The following is a 27,500-nucleotide window of genomic DNA, read 5'->3' as shown; positions in this document are numbered from 1 at the left end:
GTGTGCATATGAGTGTAGAGAGTATTAATACACAGATGTTGTAAGACAAACACACAAGTGGAGGAAAGAGGCAGAAACACGTAAACAAAGGATCCGCCTCATTAATGCTTCGTTTAATTGAAGATAATGAGAAGAACTGAGCTTCCGTTTCATTTCCATCTGTGTGTTTCAGCCATCTGTTCAATATATATATATATACACTGAAGAAATCTGTAATTATTATTATTATTAATGATTAATTCATCGGGAACTAGAGGTACAAATACAACAATTAGGTCCTAATTGATATGAGTCTAACACGGTGAATCATTAGTTACCGGGTTGTCTGAGTTGAGCCCCGCTCTCATTTGAAATTCAGATTCTATTGTCTCCACACGGCTCTCAACATGGCGGCTAGCGGCTATCAGTGCTAATGGAGCTAACCATGTTACCAAAGGGGGGGGGGCTACGTTTCCACGACGACTCTGTTGGTCTGGATGGTGTTATCAGCTGTAACCTCTTAACCTTGTGTCTGTCTGTCTGTCTGTGTCTGTGTGTCTGTGTGTCTGTGTGTCTGTGTGTCTGTCTGTCTGTCTGTCTGTCTGTCTGTCTGTGTCTGTCTGTCTGTCTGTGTCTGTCTGTCTGTCTGTCTGTCTGTCTGTCTGTCTGTCTGTCTGTCTGTCTGTCTGTCTGTCTGTCTGTCTGTCTGTCTGTGTGTGTGTGTGTGTGTGTGTTCAGGTCCAACATTACTGCCCTTCTTAGACAGTTTCTGGTCATGTGACCTGTTGAACAGCAGTTTAAATGGAGACGATGAGGTCGTCTCAGCTTCGCTGGTTCAAACCATTAAATCTGAGGTCTCATCCCAACATGAGTGACCTCAGGATCTCACTGTCTGATGAGGGAGGTCAGAGGTCATGAGGAGGAGGAGGATGAAGAACTTGTTTTCACCTCAGCGAGACGGCTAAAAGCATTCTTCTTCTTTCTGAAGGAGACTCTTACAAACGCCGTTTACTTTGGGAACAGCATTAGTTGCTAAGTAACAGAACGTTATATGAGGACGTTATGAAAACCTGCCGACACACACACATACACACACACACACACACACACACACACACACACACACACGTCTAGTTTCTGACAAACCGATCATCAGGCATCACAAAAAGAACACTGGATTCATATCTTGTTATTAACAACAACAACAACAACAACAACACTCGCTCACCAGTCGCGACTGAGCGTGTGCAACACTTCTTCCATCATCCACTCCAGAAATAACTGAAGGAGTGAGATGTCTGGCTTCTTTCTCGTCTCTGTTGGTGTCGCACATGCTCAGTAGATCAGAAACGTCTAGTTAACGTTAGACATATTATAATTACTGTCTGCTGTTGAACTTGAAGCTTTCTGCTTCTGCAACGTTAGCTTTCTGCTTCTGCAACGTTAGCTTTCTGCTTCCGCAACGTTAGCTTTCTGCTTCCGCAACGTTAGCTTTCTGCTTCCACAACCTTAGCTTTCTGCTTCCACAACGTTAGCTTTCTGCTTCTGCAACGTTAGCTTTCTGCTTCCGCAACCTTAGCTTTCTGCTTCCGCAACGTTAGCTTTCTGCTTCTGCAACGTTAGCTTTCTGCTTCCGCAACGTTAGCTTCCTGCTTCCACAACGTTAGCTTTCTGCTTCCGCAACGTTAGCTTTCTGCTTCCGCAACGTTAGCTTTCTGCTTCCACAACCTTAGCTTTCTGCTTCCGCAACGTTAGCTTTCTGCTTCCACAACCTTAGCTTTCTGCTTCGGCAACGTTAGCTTCCTGCTTCCACAACGTTAGCTTTCTGCTTCCGCAACGTTAGCTTTCTGCTTCCGCAACCTTAGCTTTCTGCTTCCGCAACCTTAGCTTTCTGCTTCCGCAACGTTAGCTTTCTTTCTGCTTCCACAACGTTAGCTTTCTGCTTCCGCAACCTTAGCTTTCTGCTCCCACAACGTTAGCTTTCTGCTTCCACAACATTAGCTTTCTGCTTCCACAACGTTAGCTTTCTGCTTCCACAACCTTAGCTTTCTGCTTCCACAACGTTAGCTTTCTGCTTCCGCAACCTTAGCTTTCTGCTTCCGGAAACCTTAGCTTTCTGCTTCCGCAACGTTAGCTTTCTGCTTCCGCAACGTTAGCTTTCTGCTTCCACAACCTTAGCTTTCTGCTTCCGCAACGTTAGCTTTCTGCTTCCGCAACGTTAGCTTTCTGCTTCCGCAACGTTAGCTTTCTGCTTCCACAACGTTAGCTTTCTGCTTCCACAACCTTAGCTTTCTGCTTCCACAACGTTAGCTTTCTGCTTCCACAACCTTAGCTTTCTGCTTCCACAACGTTAGCTTTCTGCTTCCGCAACGTTAGCTTTCTTTCTGCTTCCACAACGTTAGCTTTCTGCTTCCACAACGTTAGCTTTCTTTCTGCTTCCACAACGTTAGCTTTCTGCTTCCACAACGTTAGCTTTCTGCTTCCACAACGTTAGCTTTCTGCTTCCACAATGTTAGCTTTCTGCTTCCACAATGTTAGCTTTCTGCTTCTGCAACCTTAGCTTTCTGCTTCCACAACGTTAGCTTTCTTTCTGCTTCCACAACGTTAGCTTTCTGCTTCCACAACGTTAGCTTTCTTTCTGCTTCCACAACGTTAGCTTTCTGCTTCCGCAACGTTAGCTTTCTGCTTCCACAACGTTAGCTTTCTACCTGAACGTCCTCTTCACGACCTCAGCAGGAGATAATCTCAGCGGTTAGATGGAGCGTGACTGCCGTCACAGGAATAAACTTTGTTTAGATGTTGCTGCTCATGCAGTCAGTGCAGCGCGGGTACACGGAGGGGTCAAAGGTCACCGGGGACCGCCTGACGAAGGTCATCGAATGTTTACGGTTTCATTTGGATCCTGAAACGTCCCGGGACAGAAAGAAGTGAACCCCGAGTCTGGAAACAGTTCATTATTTATATTGTCAAGAGTTCTCGCTCTGAAAGGATGTGAAGTGGCTTTTTGTAGCAACGTGAACAAATAGAAGTTCAGTTGTTGTATCTGAGCTCTGAAAGCAGCTGAAGCGTCGTGGAACGTTCCTGGTGTGAAGAAGCTCAACGTTTGGGTCCGCCAGTCAGAACCAGAAGAGCTAAACGTTTGTTTAAGCCAACATGGCCGCCGCCGTAGCGCTCGGCGTGTTTACGTGTTCGTGTCTCTGGTTTCCATCAGCTGATCCGTTTCACTCAGTCATGTGATCGACAGTCCTTCCTCTAATGGAATAACAGTTTGATGGACTGAAGTCTGTGTGGGCTGAGGCACACACACACACACACACACACACACAAACACACACTTACACACTTAATGGAGCAGTTTTTCCGCTGGTTGCCGTGGAGCCAGATAATTATCGCCCAATCACGTCCCTTCAGGCCGACAAGAAAACCCTCCGGAAAACTGCAGAATGTCATTTTTACAATTTAAAAACCAGATTCAACCAGTTAGTCTGGTTTAGAGGAGCCGGTTCTACCCGGTTCTACCTGATTCTTCCTGATTCTTTCTGTTTTTTCCTGTTTCTTCCTGTTTCTTTCTGTTTCTTCCTGTTTCTTCCATATTCTTCCATATTCTTCCTGTTTCTTCCATATTCTTCCTGTTTCTTCCCGGTTCTGTTTCTTCCTGTTTCTTCCTGATTCTTCCTGTTTCTTTCTGTTTCTTCCTGTTTCTTCCATATTCTTCCATATTCTTCCTGTTTCTTCCCGGTTCTGTTTCTTCCTGTTTCTTCCTGATTCTTCCTGTTTCTTTCTGTTTCTTCCTGTTTCTTCCATATTCTTCCATATTCTTCCTGTTTCTTCCCGGTTCTGTTTCTTCCGGTTTCTTCCTGTTTCTTCCTGTTTCTTCCTGTTTCTTCCATATTCTTCCATATTCTTCCTGTTTCTTCCCGGTTCTATTTCTTCCGGTTTCTTCCCGTATCTGTTTCTTCCGGTTTCTTCCCGATTCTTCCTGTTTCTACCCGGTTCTACCTGATTCTTCCGGTTTCTTCCAGTTTCTTCACAGTTCTTCCTGTTTCTTCCTGTTTCTTCCTGTTTCTTCCTGTTTCTACCGGTTTCTTTTTTGGTTCTTCCCGTTTCTTCCTGTTTCTTTTTGTTTGTTTCTGTTTCTTTCTGTTTCTTCCTGTTTCTTTTTGTTTGTTTCTGTTTCTGTTTCTTTCTGTTTCTTTTTGTTTGTTTCTGTTTCTGTTTCTTTCTGTTTCTTCCTGTTTCTTTTTGTTTCTTTTTGTTTCTTTCTGTTTCTGTTTCTTTCTGTTTCTTTTTGTTTCTTTCTGTTTCTGTTTCTTTCTGTTTCTTTCTGTTTCTTTCTGTTTCTTCCTGTTTCTTTTTGTTTCTTTTTGTTTCTTTCTGTTTCTGTTTGTTTCTGTTTCTTTTTGTTTGTTTCTGTTTCTTTCTGTTTCTTCCTGTTTCTTTTTGTTTCTTTTTGTTTCTTTCTGTTTCTGTTTCTTTCTGTTTCTTTCTGTTTCTTTCTGTTTCTTCCTGTTTCTTTTTGTTTCTTTTTGTTTCTTTCTGTTTCTGTTTCTTTCTGTTTCTTTTTGTTTGTTTCTGTTTCTTTCTGTTTCTTTTTGTTTGTTTCTGTTTCTTTCTGTTTCTTCCTGTTTCTTTTTGTTTCTTTCTGTTTTTGTTTCTTCCTGTTTCTTTTTGTTTCTTTCTGTTTCTTCCTGTTTCTTTTTGTTTGTTTCTGTTTCTGTTTCTTTCTGTTTCTTCCTGTTTCTTTTTGTTTCTTTTTGTTTCTTTCTGTTTCTTTTTGTTTGTTTCTGTTTCTTTCTGTTTCTTCCTGTTTCTTTTTGTTTCTTTCTGTTTCTGTTTCTTCCTGTTTCTTTTTGTTTGTTTCTGTTTCTGTTTCTTTCAGTTTCTTCCTGTTTCTTCCTGTTTCTTTCTGTTTGTTTCTGTTTCTGTTTCTTCCTGTTTCTTCCTGTTTCTTTCTGTTTCTTTCTGTTTCTTCCTGTTTCTTTTTGTTTCTTTCTGTTTCTGTTTCTTTCTGTTTCTTTTTGTTTCTTTCTGTTTCTGTTTCTTTTTGTTTCTACCCAATTCTTCCCGACTCTAACCGGCCATGTTTCTCTCTGTTGTGAACCCTCAGAGATGAAACATATCTTATGTTAGCAGTTAGCTTAAGTTACCATCTCGTTTCAACTCGTTTCATCTCGTTGATCGTTCTCCGTTCTGGTCGGTCGACGATATTCAAAAATGATTTTCAGCAGGAAACCTGAGTGATGTTTTCTCGATGTTGTGAAGATGTTTAAGTTTCTTCAATGTTTTGGAAACAAAGTTTATTTTTTTAATATTCATAAAACCGTTGTTATTCATTCATAAATGGGTTTCATTACATTCAGTCATAAGTTAACAACTCTTTGATTTATATTTATATAAAGAATATCAATACTTTACTAAATAATACTGAAGCAGCACAATGTTCACACACAGCAGGGTGATGGATGGTCCAGTGAAATCCTAGTGTGCAGTTAGAGAAACTCTATCTGTCTGCCCAGCTGTCTGTTGTCTACTCTGACACACACACACACACACACACACACACACACACACACACACACACACACACACACACACACTGGTCTCCCTTCAGCTCAGCAGTCTAATTAACTAATGTGCTGATCTTTCACTGCCTCTTTGTGATCACCAGAGTGTGTGTGTGTGTGTGTGTGTGTGTGTGTGTGTGTGTGTGTGTGTGTGTGTGACACAGGGTTACTTACTGTTTGTCTCTGTTCATTCAGAAACCAACGTTGAGTCTCTTCTTCTACTGTCTCATTAGCAGCAGACCTGAGGAAGTCTCTTCTTCTTCTTCTTCGTTGGTCTCAGGTGTTTGTTGTCAGGTGAAACAAACAAGCTTCATGGATTAGAGTTCCTGAGAGACAATACACACTTGAATTGTGCTCGTTTGTAACGCAAGAGTGTGTACAGAGTGTGTGTACAGAGTGTGTGTACAGAGTGTGTGTGTGTGTGTCCATGTCAGAAGATGAGCTCCGTTTGTTTCTCATATTCTTTATTGATTAACGCTGCTGCAGTCGAGGGTTCGATTCCCACCGGAGCGCCAATGTGCACAACGTCTACGGGAGGAGAGAACCCTCCGTGTGTGTGTGTGTGTGTGCGTGTGTGTGTATGTGTGTGTGTGTGTGTGTATAATCAGCTGTCATTCAAACGTAAAAGGAGTCGCGGCTGCCAGGATGAGAGTGAAGTTTCCATCCAGCTCAGTGCTGCTGGAGCTTTATGAGGGAAGCAGATCAATACGTCTAACACACACACACACACACACACACACACACACACACACACACTGCTCATCTCTAATGTCAGAGGAATCCTGTGTGTGTGTTAGAGAGCTTCTTGTAAACAATACAAGGTTTTAAAGCTCCTCATCAGACCGAATAAAGTCAGGATAACATTTTGGTTATAAAGTGTGACTATATGTGTTTTTAAATGTCCCCAACAGGCTCCTGTAGTCACATGAATGTCCCCAACAGGCTCCTGTAGTCACATGAATGTCCCCAACAGGCTCCTGTAGTCACATGAATGTCCCCAACAGTCTCCTGTAGTCACATGAATGTCCCCAACAGGCTCCTGTAGTCACATGAATGTCCCCAACAGGCTCCTGTAGTCACATGAATGTCCCCAACAGGCTCCTGTTGCTACATGAATGTCCCCAACAGGCTCCTGTAGCTACATGAATGTCCCCAACAGGCTCCTGTTGCTACATGAATGTCCCCAACAGGCTCCTGTAGCCACATGAATGTCCCCAACAGGCTCCTGTAGTCACATGAATGTCCCCAACAGGCTCCTGTAGCTACATGAATGTCCCCAACAGGCTCCTGTAGTCACATGAATGTCCCCAACAGGCTCCTGTAGCTACATGAATGTCCCCAACAGGCTCCTGTAGCTACATGAATGTCCCCAACAGGCTCCTGTAGCTACATGAATGTCCCCAACAGGCTCCTGTAGCTACATGAATGTCCCCAACAGGCTCCTGTAGTCACATGAATGTCCCCAACAGGCTCCTGTAGTCACATGAATGTCCCCAACAGGCTCCTGTAGTCACATGAATGTCCCCAACAGGCTCCTGTAGCTACATGAATGTCCCCAACAGGCTCCTGTAGTCACATGAATGTCCCCAACAGGCTCCTGTAGCCACATGAATGTCCCCAACAGGCTCCTGTAGTCACATGAATGTCCCCAACAGGCTCCTGTAGTCACATGAATGTCCCCAACAGGCTCCTGTAGCCACATGAATGTCCCCAACAGGCTCCTGTAGCTACATGAATGTCCCCAACAGGCTCCTGTAGCTACATGAATGTCCCCAACAGGCTCCTGTAGCTACATGAATGTCCCCAACAGGCTCCTGTAGTCACATGAATGTCCCCAACAGGCTCCTGTAGCCACATGAATGTCCCCAACAGGCTCCTGTAGTCACATGAATGTCCCCAACAGGCTCCTGTAGTCACATGAATGTCCCCAACAGGCTCCTGTAGCCACATGAATGTCCCCAACAGGCTCCTGTAGCTACATGAATGTCCCCAACAGGCTCCTGTAGCTACATGAATGTCCCCAACAGGCTCCTGTAGTCACATGAATGTCCCCAACAGGCTCCTGTAGTCACATGAATGTCCCCAACAGGCTCCTGTAGTCACATGTATGTCCCCAACAGGCTCCTGTAGCTACATGAATGTCCCCAACAGGCTCCTGTAGCTACATGAATGTCCCCAACAGGCTCCTGTAGTCACATGAATGTCCCCAACAGGCTCCTGTAGTCACATGAATGTCCCCAACAGGCTCCTGTAGTCACATGAATGTCCCCAACAGGCTCCTGTAGCTAACGTCGTGTCTGTCTCTCTCTCCACAGTCATGCCCCTTTGAAGCTGACTCTTCATCAGACCTGCAGCCAACTCTCCTCCTCCTCCTCCCCTCCTCTTTTCCTCCTCCATCCCTCCATCCTCTCCTCCTCCTCCCTCTGTCCACCATGTTCCCCTCTTCTTCTCCTCTCCTCCTCTCCCTCCTCCTCCTCTCCTCGTCCCTCCTCTCCGCCCCGGCTGCTCCTCCTCCCCCCTCCGTGGCGTCGGCCCGGGTGGTATACCGAGCCTTTGACTCCTCCCTCACGCACCTGACCGTCCACCGGCGGACAGGTGAGGTGTTCGTCGGCGCCGTGAACCGAGTGCTGAAGCTGTCGGCCAATCTGACGGAGCTGAGGAGTCACATGACCGGACCGGTGGAGGACAACGCCAAGTGTTACCCTCCGCCCAGCGTCAGGGCCTGTGCTCACAGGTGCGTCTACACCTGTCTGTCTACACCTGTCTGTCTACACCTGTCTGTCTTTACCTGTCTGTCTACACCTGTCTGTCTACACCTGTCTGTCTACACCTGTCTGTCTACACCTGTCTATCTACACCTGTCTGTCTACACATGTCTGTCTACACCTGTCTATCTACACCTGTCTGTCTACACATGTCTGTCTACACCTGTCTATCTACACCTGTCTGTCTACACCTGTCTATCTACACCTGTCTGTCTACACATGTCTGTCTACACCTGTCTATCTACACCTGTCTATCTACACCTGTCTGTCTACACCTGTCTGTCTACACCTGTCTGTCTACACATGTCTATCTACACCTGTCTGTCTACACCTGTCTGTCTACACCTGTCTGTCTACACATGTCTATCTACACATGTCTGTCTACACCTGTCTATCTACACCTGTCTGTCTACACCTGTCTGTCTACACCTGTCTGTCTACACCTGTCTATCTACACCTGTCTGTCTACACCTGTCTGTCTACACCTGTCTGTCTACACCTGTCTGTCTACACATGTCTATCTACACCTGTCTATCTACACCTGTCTGTCTACACCTGTCTGTCTACACATGTCTATCTACACATGTCTGTCTACACCTGTCTATCTACACCTGTCTGTCTACACATGTCTGTCTACACATGTCTGTCTACACCTGTCTATCTACACCTGTCTGTCTACACCTGTCTGTCTACTCTTGTCTGTCTACACCTGTCTGTCTACACCTGTCTGTCTTCACCTGTCTGTCTACACCTGTCTGTCTACACCTGTCTGTCTTCACCTGTCTGTCTTTCCACCCGTCTTTCTGTTTCATCACACTGTGTTACTGTGTCCCTTCTAATCGTCTCACCTGTCTAACGTCCCACCTGTCTGTCTGTCTCTGCCCTCAGACTGGAGTCGTCGGATAACGTGAATAAGCTCTTACTGGTGGATTATACTGGGAACCGACTGGTGGCGTGCGGGTCCATCTGGCAGGGCGTCTGTCAGTTCCTACGACTGGAGGATCTCTTCAAACTGGGAGAGCCGCATCACCGCAAAGAGCACTACCTGTCTGGAGCCAGAGAGGCTGATGGGATGGCAGGTAAGCTGGGGGGGCGGAGTCAGATTCACCTGAACGGGGAGAACATTGAGACAAAGACTGTTTGATGGACATTTCGAAAAGGACTTTCAAACACTTTCCAACCAGCAGTTAGCAAAGTCGTTTTTATAGAATCATCCAGCTAATGCTAACCAATGCTAACGGTAAATGCAGCTGACTGTTTACTAGCTAACGAGCTAACGAGCTTGGGTTAATTCTGGGTTATCCAACATGTACACCTTCCAACAACATCTGTTGTATTTCTTGGTGGAGCTAAGCTAGCAGTTTTTCTCTGCTTCCAGCCTTTGTGCTAAGCTAGGCTAAACACTTCCTGTTACTTTGCTCCTCTTCCTCCTCTCCTCTTCCTCTCCTCTTCCTCTCCTCCTCTTCCTCTCCTCCTCCTCCTCCTCCTCCTCCTCCTCCTCCTCTCCAGGCGTGGTTGTCGGTGAGGACGACTGGACGGCCGACCCGAAGAGGAAGAAGCCCCTGAAGGGCGGCAGCCGGCTCTTCATCGGCGCCGCCATCGACGGGAAGTCGGAGTACTTCCCGACGATGTCCAGCAGGAAGCTGGTGGCGGACGAGGAGAGCGTGAACATGTTCTCGCTGGTCTACCAGGACGAGTTTGTGTCCTCGCAGATCAAGATCCCGTCGGACACGCTGTCCCTCTACCCGGCCTTCGACATCTACTACGTCTACGGCTTCTCCAGCCGCACTTACGTCTACTTCCTGACGCTGCAGCTGGACACGCAGCTCACGCAGATGGACGCCGGTGGGGAGAAGTTCTTCACCTCCAAGATCGTGAGGATGTGCTCCAACGACACGGAGTTCTACTCCTACGTGGAGTTCCCCCTGGGCTGCACCAAGGACGGCGTGGAGTACCGGCTCGTCCAGGCCGCCTACAAGCAGAAACCGGGGCGCCGCCTGGCCCACGCGCTCGGCCTGTCGGAGGACGACGACGTCCTGTTTGTTGTCTTCTCACAGGTGAGAGAGAGAGAGAGAGATTTTTACAAAAACTTTATTTCTACATAGAACAATACGAACATACAGACACACTACCTAACTACACCCAACAAACAAAACCCCTCAACACCCTTTTGTCCCTGAGAGGTGGTCCTGAGACCCCACTCAGTATGGAGTCGGGAGTTTCCTCTTCTTCCTCCTGCAGCATCTTCTTCTCAACCTCCTCCTCCTCCTGCAGCCTCTCCGTCCCGTCCTTCTCCTCCTCCTGCAGCCTCTCCGTCCCGTCCTTTTCCTCCTCCTGCAGCATCTCCGTCCTTCTCCTCTTCCTGCATCATCTCTCCTTTGTCCTCGGAGCAGGGCAGCCACCGTCGCCTCTGGAAATCTCTGCAGGACCTCCTCACCCTCCCTCAGCACTCTCTCCACATTCTGCTCTATCTTCCTCAGTCTGTAGCCCTCCTGCTTTGTAAAGCTTGTACCTGCTTCACCGGCCATGTGGTGCCTAATGGACCTAGCGAGCCTCAGCATGTCAGAGAAGTGGTTGTCTATCACCACCCTCTGGTTCTTGGTCCTGATAAGATACCCCCTTATCCTGCCCACACTGTACACTCCTGGCCTCTCCTCCTCCTCATCACAGGAGTCACCCTCAGCATCTGAGTAGGAGTCCTCCTCCAAACTGGCCTCAGACTCCTCCTCCCCTTTACCCGAAGCCCCCTTCTTAGCCTGCAGCTTTCCTCATCCTCCCTCCTCTTCCTCTTCAGACGGTGAGCCTGACTCTTCTCCTCGTCCTCCTCCATGCCAACCTCACCGTCTGCCAACTCGACCTCAGCCTCCTGCCCACGTTTATCCCTCCCTGCCCCCTCATCTTCCACCTGCTGGACCACCTCCCTCTTCTGCACCCCACACCCCCCCTCCGTGCTCCCCTCCCGCCCCCCACTTCCCACCTCCTGCCCCCCACTTCCCTCCTCTGTGCTCCCCTCCTGCACCCCACCCGCCTCCTCCCGGCCTCCCTCCTTGTCCCCTCCCTCCTCCTGTCCTCCCTCCTTGTCCCCTCCCGGCCTCCCTCCTTGTCCCCTCCGTCCTCCTGGCCTCCCTCCTTGTCCCCTCCGTCCTCCTGGCCTCCCTCCTTGTCCCCTCCCTCCTCCTGTCCTCCCTCCTTGTCCCCTCCCTCCTCCTGGCCTCCCTCCTTGTCCCCTCCCTCCTCCCTCCTTGTCCCCTCCGTCCTCCCGGCCTCCCTCCTTGTCCCCTCCGTCCTCCTGGCCTCCCTCCTTGTCCCCTCCCTCCTTGTCCCCTCCGTCCTCCCGGCCTCCCTCCTTGTCCCCTCCGTCCTCCCTCCTTGTCCCCTCCCTCCTTGTCCCCGGTGTCTCTCTCGGTCGGGTTCCCCTCGGCGCCGTCCTGTCCACCAGATGTCTTCTGAGGACAGGTCCTGCTCTGGTGTCCCTCCCTCCCACAACTAAAACACCTCATGTCGTCTGACGTTGTGAAACAGACATACACACACCCCTCCACTCTCACTCTGAATGAGGTGTTCAGGGCCCCGTTCCTGTCGTTGAGGACCATGACCAGCTGTCTCCGGTGAGACACCACGTGTCTCTGGAGCTGAGACCTGAACCCAGAGGACAGCTTCCTCACCTGGGAAGTAACCCTCCCGTACCTGGACAGTTCCCCCACCAACTCCTCGTCCTTCAGGAACGGAGGAACATTGGACACCGTCACTTTAACCGCCGGTGTGTCCAGAGGAGAGACGGGGACGTGCGTGTCGGACACCACGACTCCGCTCTCCACCACCGCGTCGGCCTTACTCACGCTGTCCAGGAAGACGACCACGGCTTTGTTCATCCGCACCGCGGACTTCACGCTGCCGTGGCCGACCAGCACCCCCACCGCGAGGCTGCAGTCCTCCACCGAGCACGGGGACCCGGGTACAAGTCGGATCCCGTGTCTCCTGGTTAAGTAGTGCAGCTCCATGCTAGTGGTTAGCACGGCGAGCAGCGCGCGCTACTCGGCTGCACACCGACACAAACACACAAACACACACACTACACCCGCCAACCCACACACACAACCCCGTGAAACCTACCCCCCGCTACCCGCTCTCATCCCCCACACTACCCGGTGAAAAAACAATATTCAGAAAAACGCTCTCAGCTCCGAACTCTCAGCACTCCTTCCACTCAGAGAGAGAGGTCATTCTGTTAAAACTCTCTGTGTCCGTTGTTATGACATCACTTCCTGTCCCTCGCCGTGTCCTCAGGGCCAGAAGAACCGGTCCAACCCCCCCAGGGAGACGGTCCTGTGCCTGTTCACGCTGAAGCACATCAACCTGGCCATGAGGAACCGGATCCAGACCTGTTACCGGGGGGAGGGGCGCCTGTCCTTACCCTGGCTCCTCAACAAGGAGCTGCCCTGCATCCACACGGTGGGTCTGTCTTCCTTCAGTGGGGTTTTAAGGTCGGGTGGTGTAGATGGTTTGTTATTCATATATATATATATATATATATATATATATATATATATATATATATATATATATATATATATATATATATATATATATTTGTGTGTACACGTGGAACTCAAAGAATCAGCTGACTTTTGTTTCAGTTTCCATGTTCTGTTGAGCTTCAACCCGCTAATGACAGGGTGTGTGTGTATGTTCAGAGCCTGCGAACGTTTACATCATTAGTAGTTATAGTTATATATAAATATAGGTATGACTGTATATAGTTATATGACGTCATTGCTCTCGTTGACTAAACCCATCTCCTCTTCTTCCTCCTTCTCCTTCTCCTCCTTCTTCCTCTTCCTCTTCCTTCTCCTCTTCCTCCTCATCCCCCTCCTCCTCTTCATCCCCCCTCCTCCTCTTCCTCCTCTTCTTCTTCCTCTTCCTCCTCCTCTTCATGCCCCTCCTCCTCTTCCTCCTCATCCCCCTCCTGCTCCTCATCCCCCTCTTCTTCTTCCTCCTCCTCCTCCTCCTCCTCATCCCCCTCTTCTTCCTCCTCCTCCTCTTCCTCCTCATCCCCCTCCTCCTCTTCATCCCCCCCTCCTCCTCTTCCTCTTCTTCTTCCTCTTCCTCCTCCTCTTCATGCCCCTCCTCCTCTTCCTCCTCATCCCCCTCTTCTTCTTCCTCCTCATCCCCCTCCTCCTCCTCATCCCCCTCTTCTTCTTCCTCCTCATCCCCCTCCTCCTCCTCATCCCCCTCTTCTTCTTCCTCCTCCTCCTCCTCCTCCTCCTCATCCCCCTCTTCTTCTTCCTCCTCATCCCCCTCTTCTTCCTCCTCCTCCTCCTCCTCATCCCCCTCTTCTTCCTCCTCCTCCACAGCCGAAGCAGATTGGAGATGACTTCTGTGGCCAGGTGCTGAACCAGCCTCTGGGGGGCCTGCGGGTCATCGAGGGGAACCCGCTGTACGAGGACCGGACGGAGGGCATGGGCGCCGTGGCCGCCTACACCTACGGCGAGCACACCGTGGTGTTCGTGGGCACGCGCAGCGGCCAGCTGAAGAAGGTAGGCGGAACACGGCGGTTCGATTCCCTATGAGCGATGTTTGTGGGTTGTTGCTGCCGGGTGGTTTTAAAAATGGCTTCCTGGTGTTTCTGGTCACGGAGCTTCTTCCTGAGCTTTGCTGTTTTCCTGCTTCCTGTCGGACATCTTGTTTGTCTGGAAGCTTTGTCCTGCTTTGGGTTCTGTTTCTGTGAGCAAAGGTCACATGACATGTTGACAGAACTCCATGAACCAATCAGGGTTCAGCCTCTCCTGAACCTGTGAGGGGTTAAGGGGTTAGAGAGAATGCAGCTTTAACACATGAAGCATAGACTTCTATACAACCAGAGGAGTCGCCCCCTGGTGGTCAGTAGAGAGAATGCAGCTTTAACACATGAAGCATAGACTTCTATACAACCAGGAGTCGCCCCCTGGTGGTCAGGAGAGAGAATGCAGCTTTAACACATGAAGCATCAACTTCTATACAACCAGAGGAGTCGCCCCCTGGTGGTCAGGAGAGAGAATGCAGCTTTAACACATGAAGCATAGACTTCTATACAACCAGAGGAGTCGCCCCCTGGTGGTCAGGAGAGAGAATGCAGCTATAACACATGAAACATAGACTTCTATACAACCAGAGGAGTCGTCCCCTGGTGGTCAGGAGAGAGAATGCAGCTATAACACATGAAGCATAGACTTCTATACAACCAGAGGAGTCGCCCCCTGGTGGTCAGGAGAGAGAATGCAGCTATAACACATGAAACATAGACTTCTATACAACCAGAGGTTCTGATGTGGATCTTTAGAGGTGCTGCTAGGTGGTTCTAGGACAGACGTAAAAGTCTTCAACACTGAAGTTGTTTTAGTGCCTTGCTCTGGGTTTCTCTGGGAGTTGAACCCCCTCCCCCCCCTCTGCAGCGAGAGGAGAACCATAACTCAGACTGGAGACGTGGACCCTCCAGAGACGCTAGAGTCCTGATTCATTTTACGAGACTCTGATAGAAACAACAACAAGCTGTAACTCAAACCCCCTGTTGACTTTATCGCTCTCTCTCCCTCTCTCTCTCTCTCTCTCCCCCTCTCTCTCTCTCTCTCTCTCTCTCTCTCCCTCTCTGTCTCTCTCTCTCTCTCTCTCTCTCTCCCTCTCTCCCCCTCTCTGTCTCTCTCCCCCTCTCTCCCCCTCTCTGTCTCTCTCCCCCTCTCTGTCTGTCTCTCTCTCTCTCCCTCTCTCTCTCTCCCCCTCTCTCTCTCTCTCCCTCTCTGTCTCTCTCTGTCTCTATCTCTCCCTCTCTGTCTCTCTCTCCCCCTCTCTCTCTCTCTCTCTCTCCCTCTCTGTCTCTCTCTGTCTCTATCTCTCCCCCTCTATCTCTCCCTCCTCCCTCTCTCTCTCTCCCTCCCTCTCTCTCTCTCTCTCTCTCTCTCCCTCCCCCTCTCTCTCTCTCTCTCTGAGCGTGAGGTCGGAGGTTGGGAGCAGAGAGCGTCATGTTCGTAGTTGACGGTGTTTTTTCCCGTGTGTCTCGTGAGTGTAGATCAGTGTATGTGTCGGTGTCGAGTGGGGTACTGTGTGCACGAGGGGGGTTTGGTGGCGGGCTAGCGACGTGCTAACGGCGGGCTAGCGGCGTGCTAACGGCGTGCTAGCGGCGTGCTAACGGCGTGCTAGCGACGTGCTAACGGCGGGCTAGCGGCGTGCTAACGGCGTGCTAGCGGCGTGCTAACGGCGTGCTAGCGACGTGCTAACGGCGGGCTAGTGACGTGCTAACGTCGGGCTAGCGACGTTCAAGCGGCGGGCTAGCGACGTGCTAACGGCGGGCTAGCGTCGTTCAAGCGGCGGGCTAGCGACGTGCTAACGGCGGGCTAGCGTCGGACTAGCGGGGTGCTAACGCCGAGATGGACTTGAGCTGGCTCACACGCAGGCACGGGATTCGGCTTATGCCGGTGTTCTCGTGCTCGGTGGAGGACTGCAGCCTGGCGGTGGGGGAGGTGGTGGGCTACAGCAGCGTGAAGTCCGCTGCCCGGATGAACAAGGCCGTGGTCATCTTCTTGGACAGCATCATTAAAGTCAACACGGTGGTGGAGAGCGGGGTCGTGGTGTTCGACACGTCCCCGTCTCTCCCCTGGTCACGGCGGCGGTGACGAACGTGCCGCCGTGCGTGAGGGATGAGGTTCTGGTGGGGGAGCTGTCGAAGCACGGGAGGGTCCAGAGGTGAGTGGAGAGGCTTGTGTTGTGGAGGAGGAGATGGAGTACGAGACGGACTCCGACTGTGTCTCTGTCGCCGAGTCCCAGGGTTACACTGGAGATCTGTACAAGGAAGAAAGATAAAAGTTCCAAAAGGATGAAAATACTTAAGTGAGTCTGTCATGGATGTGCTGCACTTAATACTTCTGTTACTGTTGGCTGTCTACATCACGTTTCTTTTTCATATTTCAATGCACAAGGTGAGGGTTGGGTCTTTAAACATTAATGGTGGGAGGGACCGAGAGAGGAGAGCGGTCACTGCAGAGATGATTAAACAGAAAGGACTAGACATCGTTTTCCTGCAGGAAACACACAGTGACCCACATAATGAGGTGGACTGGGGCTTGTGGTGGAGGGGCCAGTATGTCCTGTCTCATGGGACCAACCTGTCTGCAGGTGTAGCTGTTCTGTTTGCACCTGGGCTGGATGTTAACATCATCACCTCAGGAATGAATCTGGGTTCCTTTAAACGTTCCTCAAACATCCAGAGAACTAAGTTCTGTTCTCGGTTCTAGAAGAACCGGAGCCGAGAGGAGCTAACGACGCTAACGGACTCAGACAAGAGGTTCAGCTTCTAGAAAGATGAGGGCAGTTCGTAATGGGCCTGTAACGGGTGGTTTAAGGTGGTATTTTATCAGATTTCAGACTGATTTAAGGTGGTATTTGTTATAATTTTAGATTGGTTTAAGGTGGTATATTGTTCAGATGCTGGACTGGATTAAGGTGGACTGATCCTCCATCAGTGGGACATATTCATCCGGTTACGGTGATTGTTTCAACTTTAATGCTGTTAACACGGCGTTTTTACAGCATGAAGCGTGTTTAGGTTTGAGAAGCTGCGACCTTTGACCTCTGCTCCCAGGACGCAGACAGGAAGAGATGGTTTTTGGTGAAACTGAAGATGAAAATAATTAGTAGTAGCAGTATATTATGTGTTGTAGTAGTAGTAGTAGTATATTATTAGTAGTAGTATATTAGTAGTTATATTAGTAGTAGTCGTATCGTGTTATCAGCTGATTGGGTTGAAAGAGGATGATGTCATCAGCATGTTAGGAGAACGAGGCGACAGGAAGCTGGAGGGGGGCGTCCCAGGAGAGTGTGTGTGTGTGTGTGTGAGAGTGTGTGTGTGTGTGTGTGTGTGTCTCTCTCTCTCTGTGTGTCAGCAGCTTTCTGATCTGAGCCCAAAACAAACAGGCTTGAGGGCAGAGAGGAGACACGCTGCACTGACCTCACCTCCCAACACACACACACTGGAGTCAGCCGTCCAATCAGAGCACTTTGTCTGGTCCCTCGTTTCTTCAGGTCTGACCTGGTCCCTGCAGGACCCTGTTCTATTAAGGTTCCCGGTCCTCAACTGGAACCGGGTCTTGGTTCCCGTCCTACGTAGGAACGTTCCTGACGGACGTAGGATGGGAACCAAGACCCGGTTCCAGTTGAGGACCGGGCGGAACGTTCAGGAGGAACATTGAGGAAGGACATTGAGGAGGAACGTTCAGGAGGGACATTGAGGAAGAACATTCAGGAGGGACATTGAGGAGGAACGTTCAGGATGGACATTGAGGAAGAACATTGAGGAGGAACATTCAGGAGGGACATTGAGGAGGAACATTCAGGAGGGACATTGAGGAAGAACATTGAGGAGGAACATTCAGGAGGGACATTGAGGAAGAACATTGAGGAGGGACATTGAGGAAGAACATTGAGGAGGAACATTCAGGAAGAACATTGAGGAGGGACATTGAGGAACAACATTGAGGAGGAACATTCAGGAGGGACATTGAGGAAGAACATTGAGGAGGGACATTGAGGAAGAACATTGAGGAGGAACATTGAGGAGGAACGTTCAGGAAGGACATTGAGGAGGAACGTTCAGGAGGGACATTCAGGAAGAACATTGAGGAGGAACATTGAGGAGGAACGTTCAGGAAGGACATTGAGGAGGAACGTTCAGGAGGGACATTCAGGAAGAACATTGAGGAGGAACATTGAGGAGGAACATTGAGGAGGAACGTTCAGGAAGGACATTGAGGAGGAACGTTCAGGAGGGACATTCAGGAGGAACATTGAGGAGGAACGTTCATTGTGTCTTTAAATGGAGAAATCTTGAGATCTTCTTCCACGGGCTTCACGCCGTCTGAACCGACCAATCACAGCTCTTGCTGCCTCTGCGTGGTTCAAATCATGAAATATTGTCGTTCCTTTGAATATTTTCCATATATTCAACAGAAGAACTCCTCCTCTTCCTCCTCTTCCTCCTCCCCATTATCACAAAGTGAATTAGTGGAGATGAGTCAGCCAATCAGCTGTGGCATTCAGAGGGAACGGAGTCATTATTGGCTAATGAGACGTCGGGGAATTCAACAGTAATGTCTGTTTGTAACTGAGCCGCCTGCACCTGCTGCTCCTCCTTCTTCCTCTTCCTCCTCCTTCTTCCTCTTCCTCCTTCTTCTTCTTCCTCCTCCTTCTTCCTTCCTCTTCTTCTTCCTCCTCTTCTTCCTTCTTCCTCTTCTTCTTCCTCTCTCTCTCTCTCCTCTTCTTCTTCCTCCTCTCTCTCTCTCCTCTTGCCTCCGGTGGCGACCGGGGAAATGCATCTGCAGGATGATGATTGTGTTCCTCTGTTGACGAACAGCTGATCGCTGCTTGTTGTGATGACGCCGGCTGCACCTGCGTCTCACCTGCAGGAAACGTTTCCTCCATGGAATCATGATCCGAACCCACGAAACCACGAAAGGAGACGTTTGCTTGAAAGAAATCACCAAAATTACAGCACAGAGAGACACACACAGACACACACAGAAACACACACAGAAACACACAGAGACACACACAGAAACACACAGAGACACACACAGAAACACACAGAGACACACACAGAAACACACAGAGAGACACACACAGACACACACAGACACACACAGAAACACACACAGAAACACACAGAGACACACACAGAAACACACAGAGACACACACAGAAACACACAGAGACACACACAGAAACACACAGAGAGACACACACAGACACACACAGAGACACACACAGAGACACTCAGACACTCAGACACACAGAGAGAGACACACAGACACACACAGAAACACACACAGAGACACTCAGAGAGACACACAGACACACACAGAGACACACACAGAAACACACAGAGACACACACAGAAACACACAGAGAGACACACACAGACACACACAGAGACACACACAGAGACACACAGAGACACACAGAGAGAGACACACAGACACACACAGAAACACACACAGAAACACACAGAGAGACACACACAGACACACACAGAGACACACACAGAGACACACAGAGACACTCAGACACACAGAGAGAGACACACAGACACACACAGAAACACACACAGACACACACAGAGACACTCAGAGAGACACACACAGACACACACAGAGACACACACAGAGACACACACAGAGACACACACAGACACACACACAGACACACACAGAAACACACACAGGGAGACACACACAGAAACACACACAGAGACACACACAGACACACACAGGGAGACACACAGGGAGACACACAGAGAGACACACACAAATTAGCCAATAAGCAGTGATGTTTCATGGTCGGATATTAATTGAGGTAGATTGGTGTGTGATTGGAGGAGGAAGCATCACACCTGGGCTCTCACACACACACACACACACACACACACACATACACACACACACACACACACATGCCAATACATAAACATTCACACACATTAAGGACCAGCTGGTGTTTCTGTTTAAATTGGCTGTAAATTAGATTAGAGACGACGTGAGAGATGTTGCTCCTTCTCTAGTTGTGTTGCTCCTTCTCTAGTTGTGTTGCTCCTTCTCTAGTTGTGTTGCTCCTTCTCTAGTTGTGTTGCTCCTCTAGTTGTGTTGCTCCTTCTCTAGTTGTGTTGCTACTTCTCTAGTTGTGTTGCTCCTTCTCTAGTTGTGTTGCTCCTTCTCTAGTTGTGTTGCTCCTTCTCTAGTTGTGTTGCTCCTCTAGTTGTGTTGCTCCTTCTCTAGTTGTGTTGCTCTTTCTCTAGTTGTGTTGCTCCTTCTCTAGTTGTGTTGCTCCTTCTCTAGTTGTGTTGCTCCTTCTCTAGTTGTGTTGCTCCTTCTCTAGTTGTGTTGCTCCTTCTCTAGTTGTGTTGCTCCTTCTCTAGTTGTGTTGCTCCTTCTCTAGTTGTGTTGCTCCTCTAGTTGTGTTGCTCCTTCTCTAGTTGTGTTGCTCTTTCTCTAGTTGTGTTGCTCCTTCTCTAGTTGTGTTGCTCCTCTAGTTGTGTTGCTCCTTCTCTAGTTGTGTTGCTCCTCTAGTTGTGTTGCTCCTTCTCTAGTTGTGTTGCTCCTTCTCTAGTTGTGTTGCTCCTCTAGTTGTGTTGCTCCTTCTCTAGTTGTGTTGCTCCTCTAGTTGTGTTGCTCCTTCTCTAGTTGTGTTGCTCCTTCTCTAGTTGTGTTGCTCCTTCTCTAGTTGTGTTGTGTTGCTCCTTCTCTAGTTGTGTTGCTCCTCTAGTTGTGTTGCTCCTCTAGTTGTGTTGCTCCTCTAGTTGTGTTGCTCCTTCTCTAGTTGTGTTGCTCCTTCTCTAGTTGTGTTGCTCCTTCTCTAGTTGTGTTGCTCCTTCTCTAGTTGTGTTGCTCCTCTAGTTGTGTTGCTCCTTCTCTAGTTGTGTTGCTCCTTCTCTAGTTGTGTTGCTCCTTCTCTAGTTGTGTTGCTCCTCTAGTTGTGTTGCTCCTTCTCTAGTTGTGTTGCTCCTCTAGTTGTGTTGCTCCTTCTCTAGTTGTGTTGCTCCTTCTCTAGTTGTGTTGCTCCTTCTCTAGTTGTGTTGTGTTGCTCCTTCTCTAGTTGTGTTGCTCCTCTAGTTGTGTTGCTCCTCTAGTTGTGTTGCTCCTCTAGTTGTGTTGCTCCTTCTCTAGTTGTGTTGCTCCTTCTCTAGTTGTGTTGCTCCTTCTCTAGTTGTGTTGCTCCTTCTCTAGTTGTGTTGCTCCTCTAGTTGTGTTGCTCCTTCTCTAGTTGTGTTGCTCCTTCTCTAGTTGTGTTGCTCCTTCTCTAGTTGTGTTGCTCCTCTAGTTGTGTTGCTCCTTCTCTAGTTGTGTTGCTCCTCTAGTTGTGTTGCTGCACACACACTCTAAAGCCTGGATGTAGATTTATGTGACCGCCTGGACGACTGCTGTCAGGGGCCAACGCGTGTGTGTGTGTGTGTGTGTCTGTGTGTGTGTGTGTGTGTGTCTGTGTCTGTGTGTGCGTGTGTGTGTGTCTATGCATTTATTGGTTTCTGTATTTGTTTGTGTGTAATATGATTTTGTTTCCATGAAGGTGTAATTCAACTATTATATTTATATATTTATATATATATATATATATATTTATATATATATATATATATATATATATATATATATATATATATATATATATATATATATATATATAGTGTGTGTGTGTGAGAGTGTTTCCAGATGTGAGTTTAAAACAGATGTGGGATCAGCTCCTGTGCAAACCGACTGTATATAATTATTATATAACTTCTGTCATTAGAATCTTTCCACTCGTGTAGTTTTGCTTGAATATAATTCATAAAATTAATTAACATGTAGAGTTTAGACCAGGAAGTATGAAGATTAACACCTAACTAGTAGTTTAGTAGTTTAAACCTAACTGAGTCATTCTGTAAATTAGAAATATTTGATGAATTTTTGAAATAAATAAACTGTTCTCCAACTGACCGACACACACACACACACACAACACAAAACAAAACACACACACACACACACACACACACACACACACACACACACACACTAGTCAAACTGTGTGTGCGCAGCACTCACCTTGAGAAATGACTTCATCTCTTTGTCTCATTGACCGTGTTTTACAGCGAGGACAATAAAGTTTGTCCCAAAGGACACGTTTCAGCCTGACGCACACACACACACACAGACACACACACACACACACACACACACAATCACACACGCACACAGACACACTAGTAAAACTGTGTGTGGTCTAAATGAAAATTGAGCGAGTCTGTCGGCTTCCTCTCTTTTATGGATCGTCTACAAAATATTCTATAAAGTGTCTGTGTGTGTGTCTGTGTGTGTCTGTCTGTGTGTGTGTGTGTCTGTCTGTGTGTGTGTGTGTGTGTGTGTCTGTGTGTGTGTGTGTGTCTGTGTCTGTGTGTGTGTCTGTGTCTGTGTGTGTGTCTGTCTGTGTGTGTGTGTGTCTGTCTGTGTGTGTGTGTGTGTGTCTGTCTGTGTGTGTGTGTGTGTGTGTGTCTGTGTGTGTGTGTGTGTCTGTGTCTGTGTGTGTGTCTCTGTGTGTGTGTGTGTCTGTGTGTGTGTGTGTCTGTGTGTGTGTCTGTGTGTGTGTGTGTGGGGCCACACCCTGTCTAAATCAGAATATGGTTAGACTTCTGAAAAACCACATTTGTACTGTAAGTGATATTTTTGAAGTCCTCTGATTGGTAGGAGAGGAGGAGGGAGGAGAGAAGGAGAGGTGGAGAGAAGGAGAGGAGGGAAGGAGAGAATAGGAGAGGAGGAGGCAGGAGAGGAGGAGGAGGAGGGAAGGAGAGGAGGAGAGGAGAGGAGGGAAGGGAAGGAGAGGAGGAGAGGAGAGGAGAGGAGGAGGGAAGGAGAGGAGGAGGCAGGAGAGAAGGAGAGGAGGGGGAAGGAGAGAGGAGAGAAGGAGAGGAGGGAAGGAGAGAATAGGAGAGGAGGAGGCAGGAGAGGAGGAGGGAAGGAGAGGAGGAGGAGGGGAGAGGAGAGGAGAGGAGGGAAGGAGAGGAGAGGAGAGGAGGGGGAAAGAGAGGAGAGGAGGAGGGAAGGAGAGAAGAGGAGAAGGGAGGAGGGAATAGGAGAGGAGGAGGCAGGAGAGGAGGAGGAGGGAAGGAGAGGAGGAGGCAGGAGAGAAGGAGAGGAGGGGGAAGGAGAGGAGGAGGCAGGAGAGGAGGAGGAGGGAATAGGAGAGGAGGAGGCAGGAGAGAAGGAGAGGAGGGGGAAGGAGAGGAGGAGGGAAGGGAAGGAGAGGAGAGGATAATGGGGGAGAAAGTGTTGTTGCTTTAATCCACTGAGCACCTGAAACTGGGTCAGTGTGTGTGTGTGTGTGTGTCTGTCTCTGTGTCTGTGTGTGTGTCTGTGTGTGTGTGTCTCTGTGTGTGTGTGTGTGTGTCTCTGTGTGTGTGTGTCTCTGTGTGTGTGTGTGTGTGTGTGACAGCTCTTTGTTTCTGACCCTCTGAGGGTTTCCTGTTCCCAGGAGTTCCCCAGACGATGGCGACGATAAGGTCCAGTGTTCCCAGTAAACACCAGTTCAGGGACGGTGGGAACATCCGAGTGTCGTGAGAGGCTTTTATTGTGAAAAGCCCGTCTTAAATGAGACTGAAAGAGTTCATTCCCGTTATTTTACTTTAACCTCCGTTCAATGTGATGGAGCTCAAACATACGGAGCAGCACTTGAACGCACCACAGCAGCTGTTCACTCTGCTCACAAGGAAACGATCAAATGATCAGATTCAGATTGAAATAACCCGCGTGTGCCTTTTATTTTTAGTCTGGAGCCGTTCCAACACGGCGTTCAGCTCGTTAATTAACGTGTGTGTGTGTGTGTGTGTGTGCGTGTGTGTGTGTGTGTGTCGTTGCCTCGTGTTTCATCACACCGATTATCTCCTCCAGATATTAATTATGTCCTCTCGCGTCTCACCTGGTTCGGTCCTCACAAGCTCAGAATCCGATCTTCAATTAAAGTGACAGTCGCTGAAAAAGGGAAATCAATAATTGAACGACTATTGAAGGCTAATAATGTTTATTAACTCGTGAAGTCGGAGAGGCGCTAACGAACTCCACGATGAAGACCGTCTCCACGGTTTCAGAACGCAGACGGTGAATCTGATCTGAGATCAGGCTGGACAGTCAATCACAGATCAATATCTACAATCATGTCCACTGTCAGTCAGCTGATCCCAGATCAGTCAAGACACTTTGAACTAAAACCGTCTTTTCAAAATAAAATCTGTCTTCACAGGAAACTACTCAGTTAGGTTTAAATAACTAAACTACTCGGTTAGGTTTAAATAACTAAACTACTCGGTTAGGTTTAAATAACTAAACTACTCGGTTAGGTTTAAATAACTAAACTACTCAGTTAGGTTTAAATAACTAAACTACTCGGTTAGGTTTAAATAACTAAACTACTCGGTTAGGTTTAAATAACTAAACTACTCGGTTAGGTTTAAATAACTAAACTACTCGGTTAGGTTTAAATAACTAAACTACTCAGTTAGGTTTAAATAACTAAACTACTCGGTTAGGTTTAAATAACTAAACTACTCAGTTAGGTTTAAATAACTAAACTACTCAGTTAGGTTTAAATAACTAAACTACTCAGTTAGGTTTAAACTACTAAACTGAGTAAACTAAACTGAAGTGGACAGAGATCACACACACACACACACACACGGAACACACACACACACGGTCAGGCTGTGTGGACAGCAGCAAACACTTTGTCCATGTGAGCAAGCAGACGATTACTGCTGAGCAAATACAGACTGTCAGCTGGCCCAGACTGCACACACACACGCACACACACACACATGGAACACACACACGCGCACACACACGCGCGCGCACACACACACACACATGGAACACACACACACAGTGATAGATGTATGGACAGATATTCACAGCAGCAGGTGGAGAGTAACGAGCTGACTGCAGCTGGAGGTTCACTCAGCTTACAGCAGTACACATAGTACACTACACAGTACACATAGTACACCACACAGTACACATAGTACACCACACAGTACACATAGTACACCACACAGTACACATAGTACACCACACAGTACACATAGTACACCACACAGTACACATAGTACACCACATAGTACACCACACAGTACACATAGTACACCACACAGTACACATAGTACACCACACAGTACACATAGTACACTACATAGTACACCACATAGTACACCATACAGTACACATAGTACACCACATAGTACACCATACAGTACACATAGTACACCACACAGTACACATAGTACACCACACAGTACACATAGTACACCACACAGTACACATAGTACACCACACAGTACACATAGTACACTACACAGTACACATAGTACACCACATAGTACACCACACAGTACACATAGTACAGTACACATAGTACACCACACAGTACACATAGTACACCACACAGTACACATAGTACACCACACAGTACACATAGTACACTACACAGTACACATAGTACACCACACAGTACACATAGTACACTACACAGTACACATAGTACACCACACAGTACACATAGTACACCACACAGTACACATAGTACACCACACAGTACACCACACAGTACACATAGTACACCACACAGTACACATAGTACACCACACAGTACACCATACAGTACACATAGTACACCACATAGTACACCACACAGTACACATAGTACACTACACAGTACACATAGTACACCACACAGTACACCATACAGTACACATAGTACACCACATAGTACACCACACAGTACACATAGTACACTACACAGTACACATAGTACACTACACAGTACACATAGTACACCACATAGTACACACAGTACACCACACAGTACACAGTACACCACACAGTACACATAGTACACCACACAGTACACATAGTACACCATACAGTACACATAGTACACCACACAGTACACATAGTACACCACACAGTACACCACACAGTACACATAGTACACCACATAGTACACCACACAGTACACATAGTACACCACACAGTACACATAGTACACCACATAGTACACCATACAGTACACATAGTACACCATACAGTACACATAGTACACCACATAGTACACCATACAGTACACATAGTACACCATACAGTACACATAGTACACCACACAGTACACATAGTACACCACACAGTACACATAGTACACCACATAGTACACCATACAGTACACATAGTACACCACACAGTACACCACATAGTACACCACACAGTACACATAGTACACCACACAGTACACATAGTACACCACATAGTACACATAGTACACCATACAGTACACATAGTACACCACACAGTACACATAGTACACCACACAGTACACATAGTACACCACATAGTACACCACACAGTACACATAGTACACCACACAGTACACATAGTACACCACACAGTACACCACATAGTACACCACACAGTACACATAGTACACCACATAGTACACCACACAGTACACATAGTACACCATACAGTACACATAGTACACCACACAGTACACATAGTACACCACACAGTACACATAGTACACCATAGTACACCACACAGTACACATAGTACACCACACAGTACACATAGTACACCATACAGTACACATAGTACACCACACAGTACACATAGTACACCATACAGTACACATAGTACACCACACAGTACACATAGTACACCACATAGTACACCACACAGTACACATAGTACACCACACAGTACACATAGTACACCACACAGTACACCACACAGTACACATAGTACACCACACAGTACACATAGTACACCACATAGTACACCACACAGTACACATAGTACACCACACAGTACACATAGTACACCATAGTACACCACACAGTACACATAGTACACCACACAGTAGACATAGTACACCACACAGTACACATAGTACAGTACACATAGTACACCACACAGTACACATAGTACACCACATAGTACACCACACAGTACACATAGTACACCACATAGTACACCACACAGTACACATAGTACACCACACAGTACACATAGTACACCACATAGTACACCACACAGTACACATAGTACACCACACAGTACACATAGTACACCACATAGTACACCACACAGTACACATAGTACACCACACAGTACACATAGTACACCACACAGTGCACACCGTACTTTGTATGAAGTAGTACTAGAAGTAATATTCAGTCTTGGCTATGGCACAAATATAAACACAGTTTAAATACACGGCTCACGATATAAAAACATAGGTGTAAATAAATAATCACACAATAAATATTCTGTTTATAAAAAAGTACATGAACCCTGTACTGCAGTACTTTATACACTTTATATATACATAATATACATTATGTATTCAAATACAGGACTCCTGTATACAATACAACTGGTTGTATTAGTACTACTGGTTGTAGTAGTACAGTACTACTGGTTGTAGTAGTACAGCAGTACTAGGTTGTAGTACTGGTTGTAGTAGTACACCAGTACTAGGTTGTAGTACTGGTTGTAGTAGTACAGCAGTACTAGGTTGTAGTACTAGGTTGTAGTAGTACAGCAGTACTAGGTTGTAGTACTAGGTTGTAGTAGTACAGCAGTACTAGGTTGTAGTACTG

The 27,500-nt window shown here is 47.7% G+C and overlaps 1 protein-coding gene across 1 annotated transcript in view; it reads left to right on the top strand.

Annotated features, from left to right (window-relative positions):
* plxna3 (plexin A3) overlaps positions 1 to 27,500 on the top strand; it is an 84,501-nt gene that overhangs the window by 6,546 nt on the left and 50,455 nt on the right. Inside the window, exons 2-6 of the mRNA XM_034536304.1 lie at positions 7,859 to 8,277; positions 9,197 to 9,387; positions 9,818 to 10,365; positions 12,596 to 12,760; positions 13,663 to 13,845. Of these exons, the coding sequence (XP_034392195.1) occupies positions 7,976 to 8,277; positions 9,197 to 9,387; positions 9,818 to 10,365; positions 12,596 to 12,760; positions 13,663 to 13,845 (1,389 nt within the window). The 5' untranslated portion in view covers positions 7,859 to 7,975. The remainder of the gene's footprint in view (positions 1 to 7,858; positions 8,278 to 9,196; positions 9,388 to 9,817; positions 10,366 to 12,595; positions 12,761 to 13,662; positions 13,846 to 27,500) is intronic.

Source organism: Cyclopterus lumpus, chromosome 7, assembly GCF_009769545.1.
Source record: "Cyclopterus lumpus isolate fCycLum1 chromosome 7, fCycLum1.pri, whole genome shotgun sequence".
NCBI lineage: Eukaryota > Metazoa > Chordata > Actinopteri > Perciformes > Cyclopteridae > Cyclopterus > Cyclopterus lumpus.
Note: the sequence above shows the minus strand (reverse complement) of the source record. Positions and strands in the feature narration are given on the sequence as shown.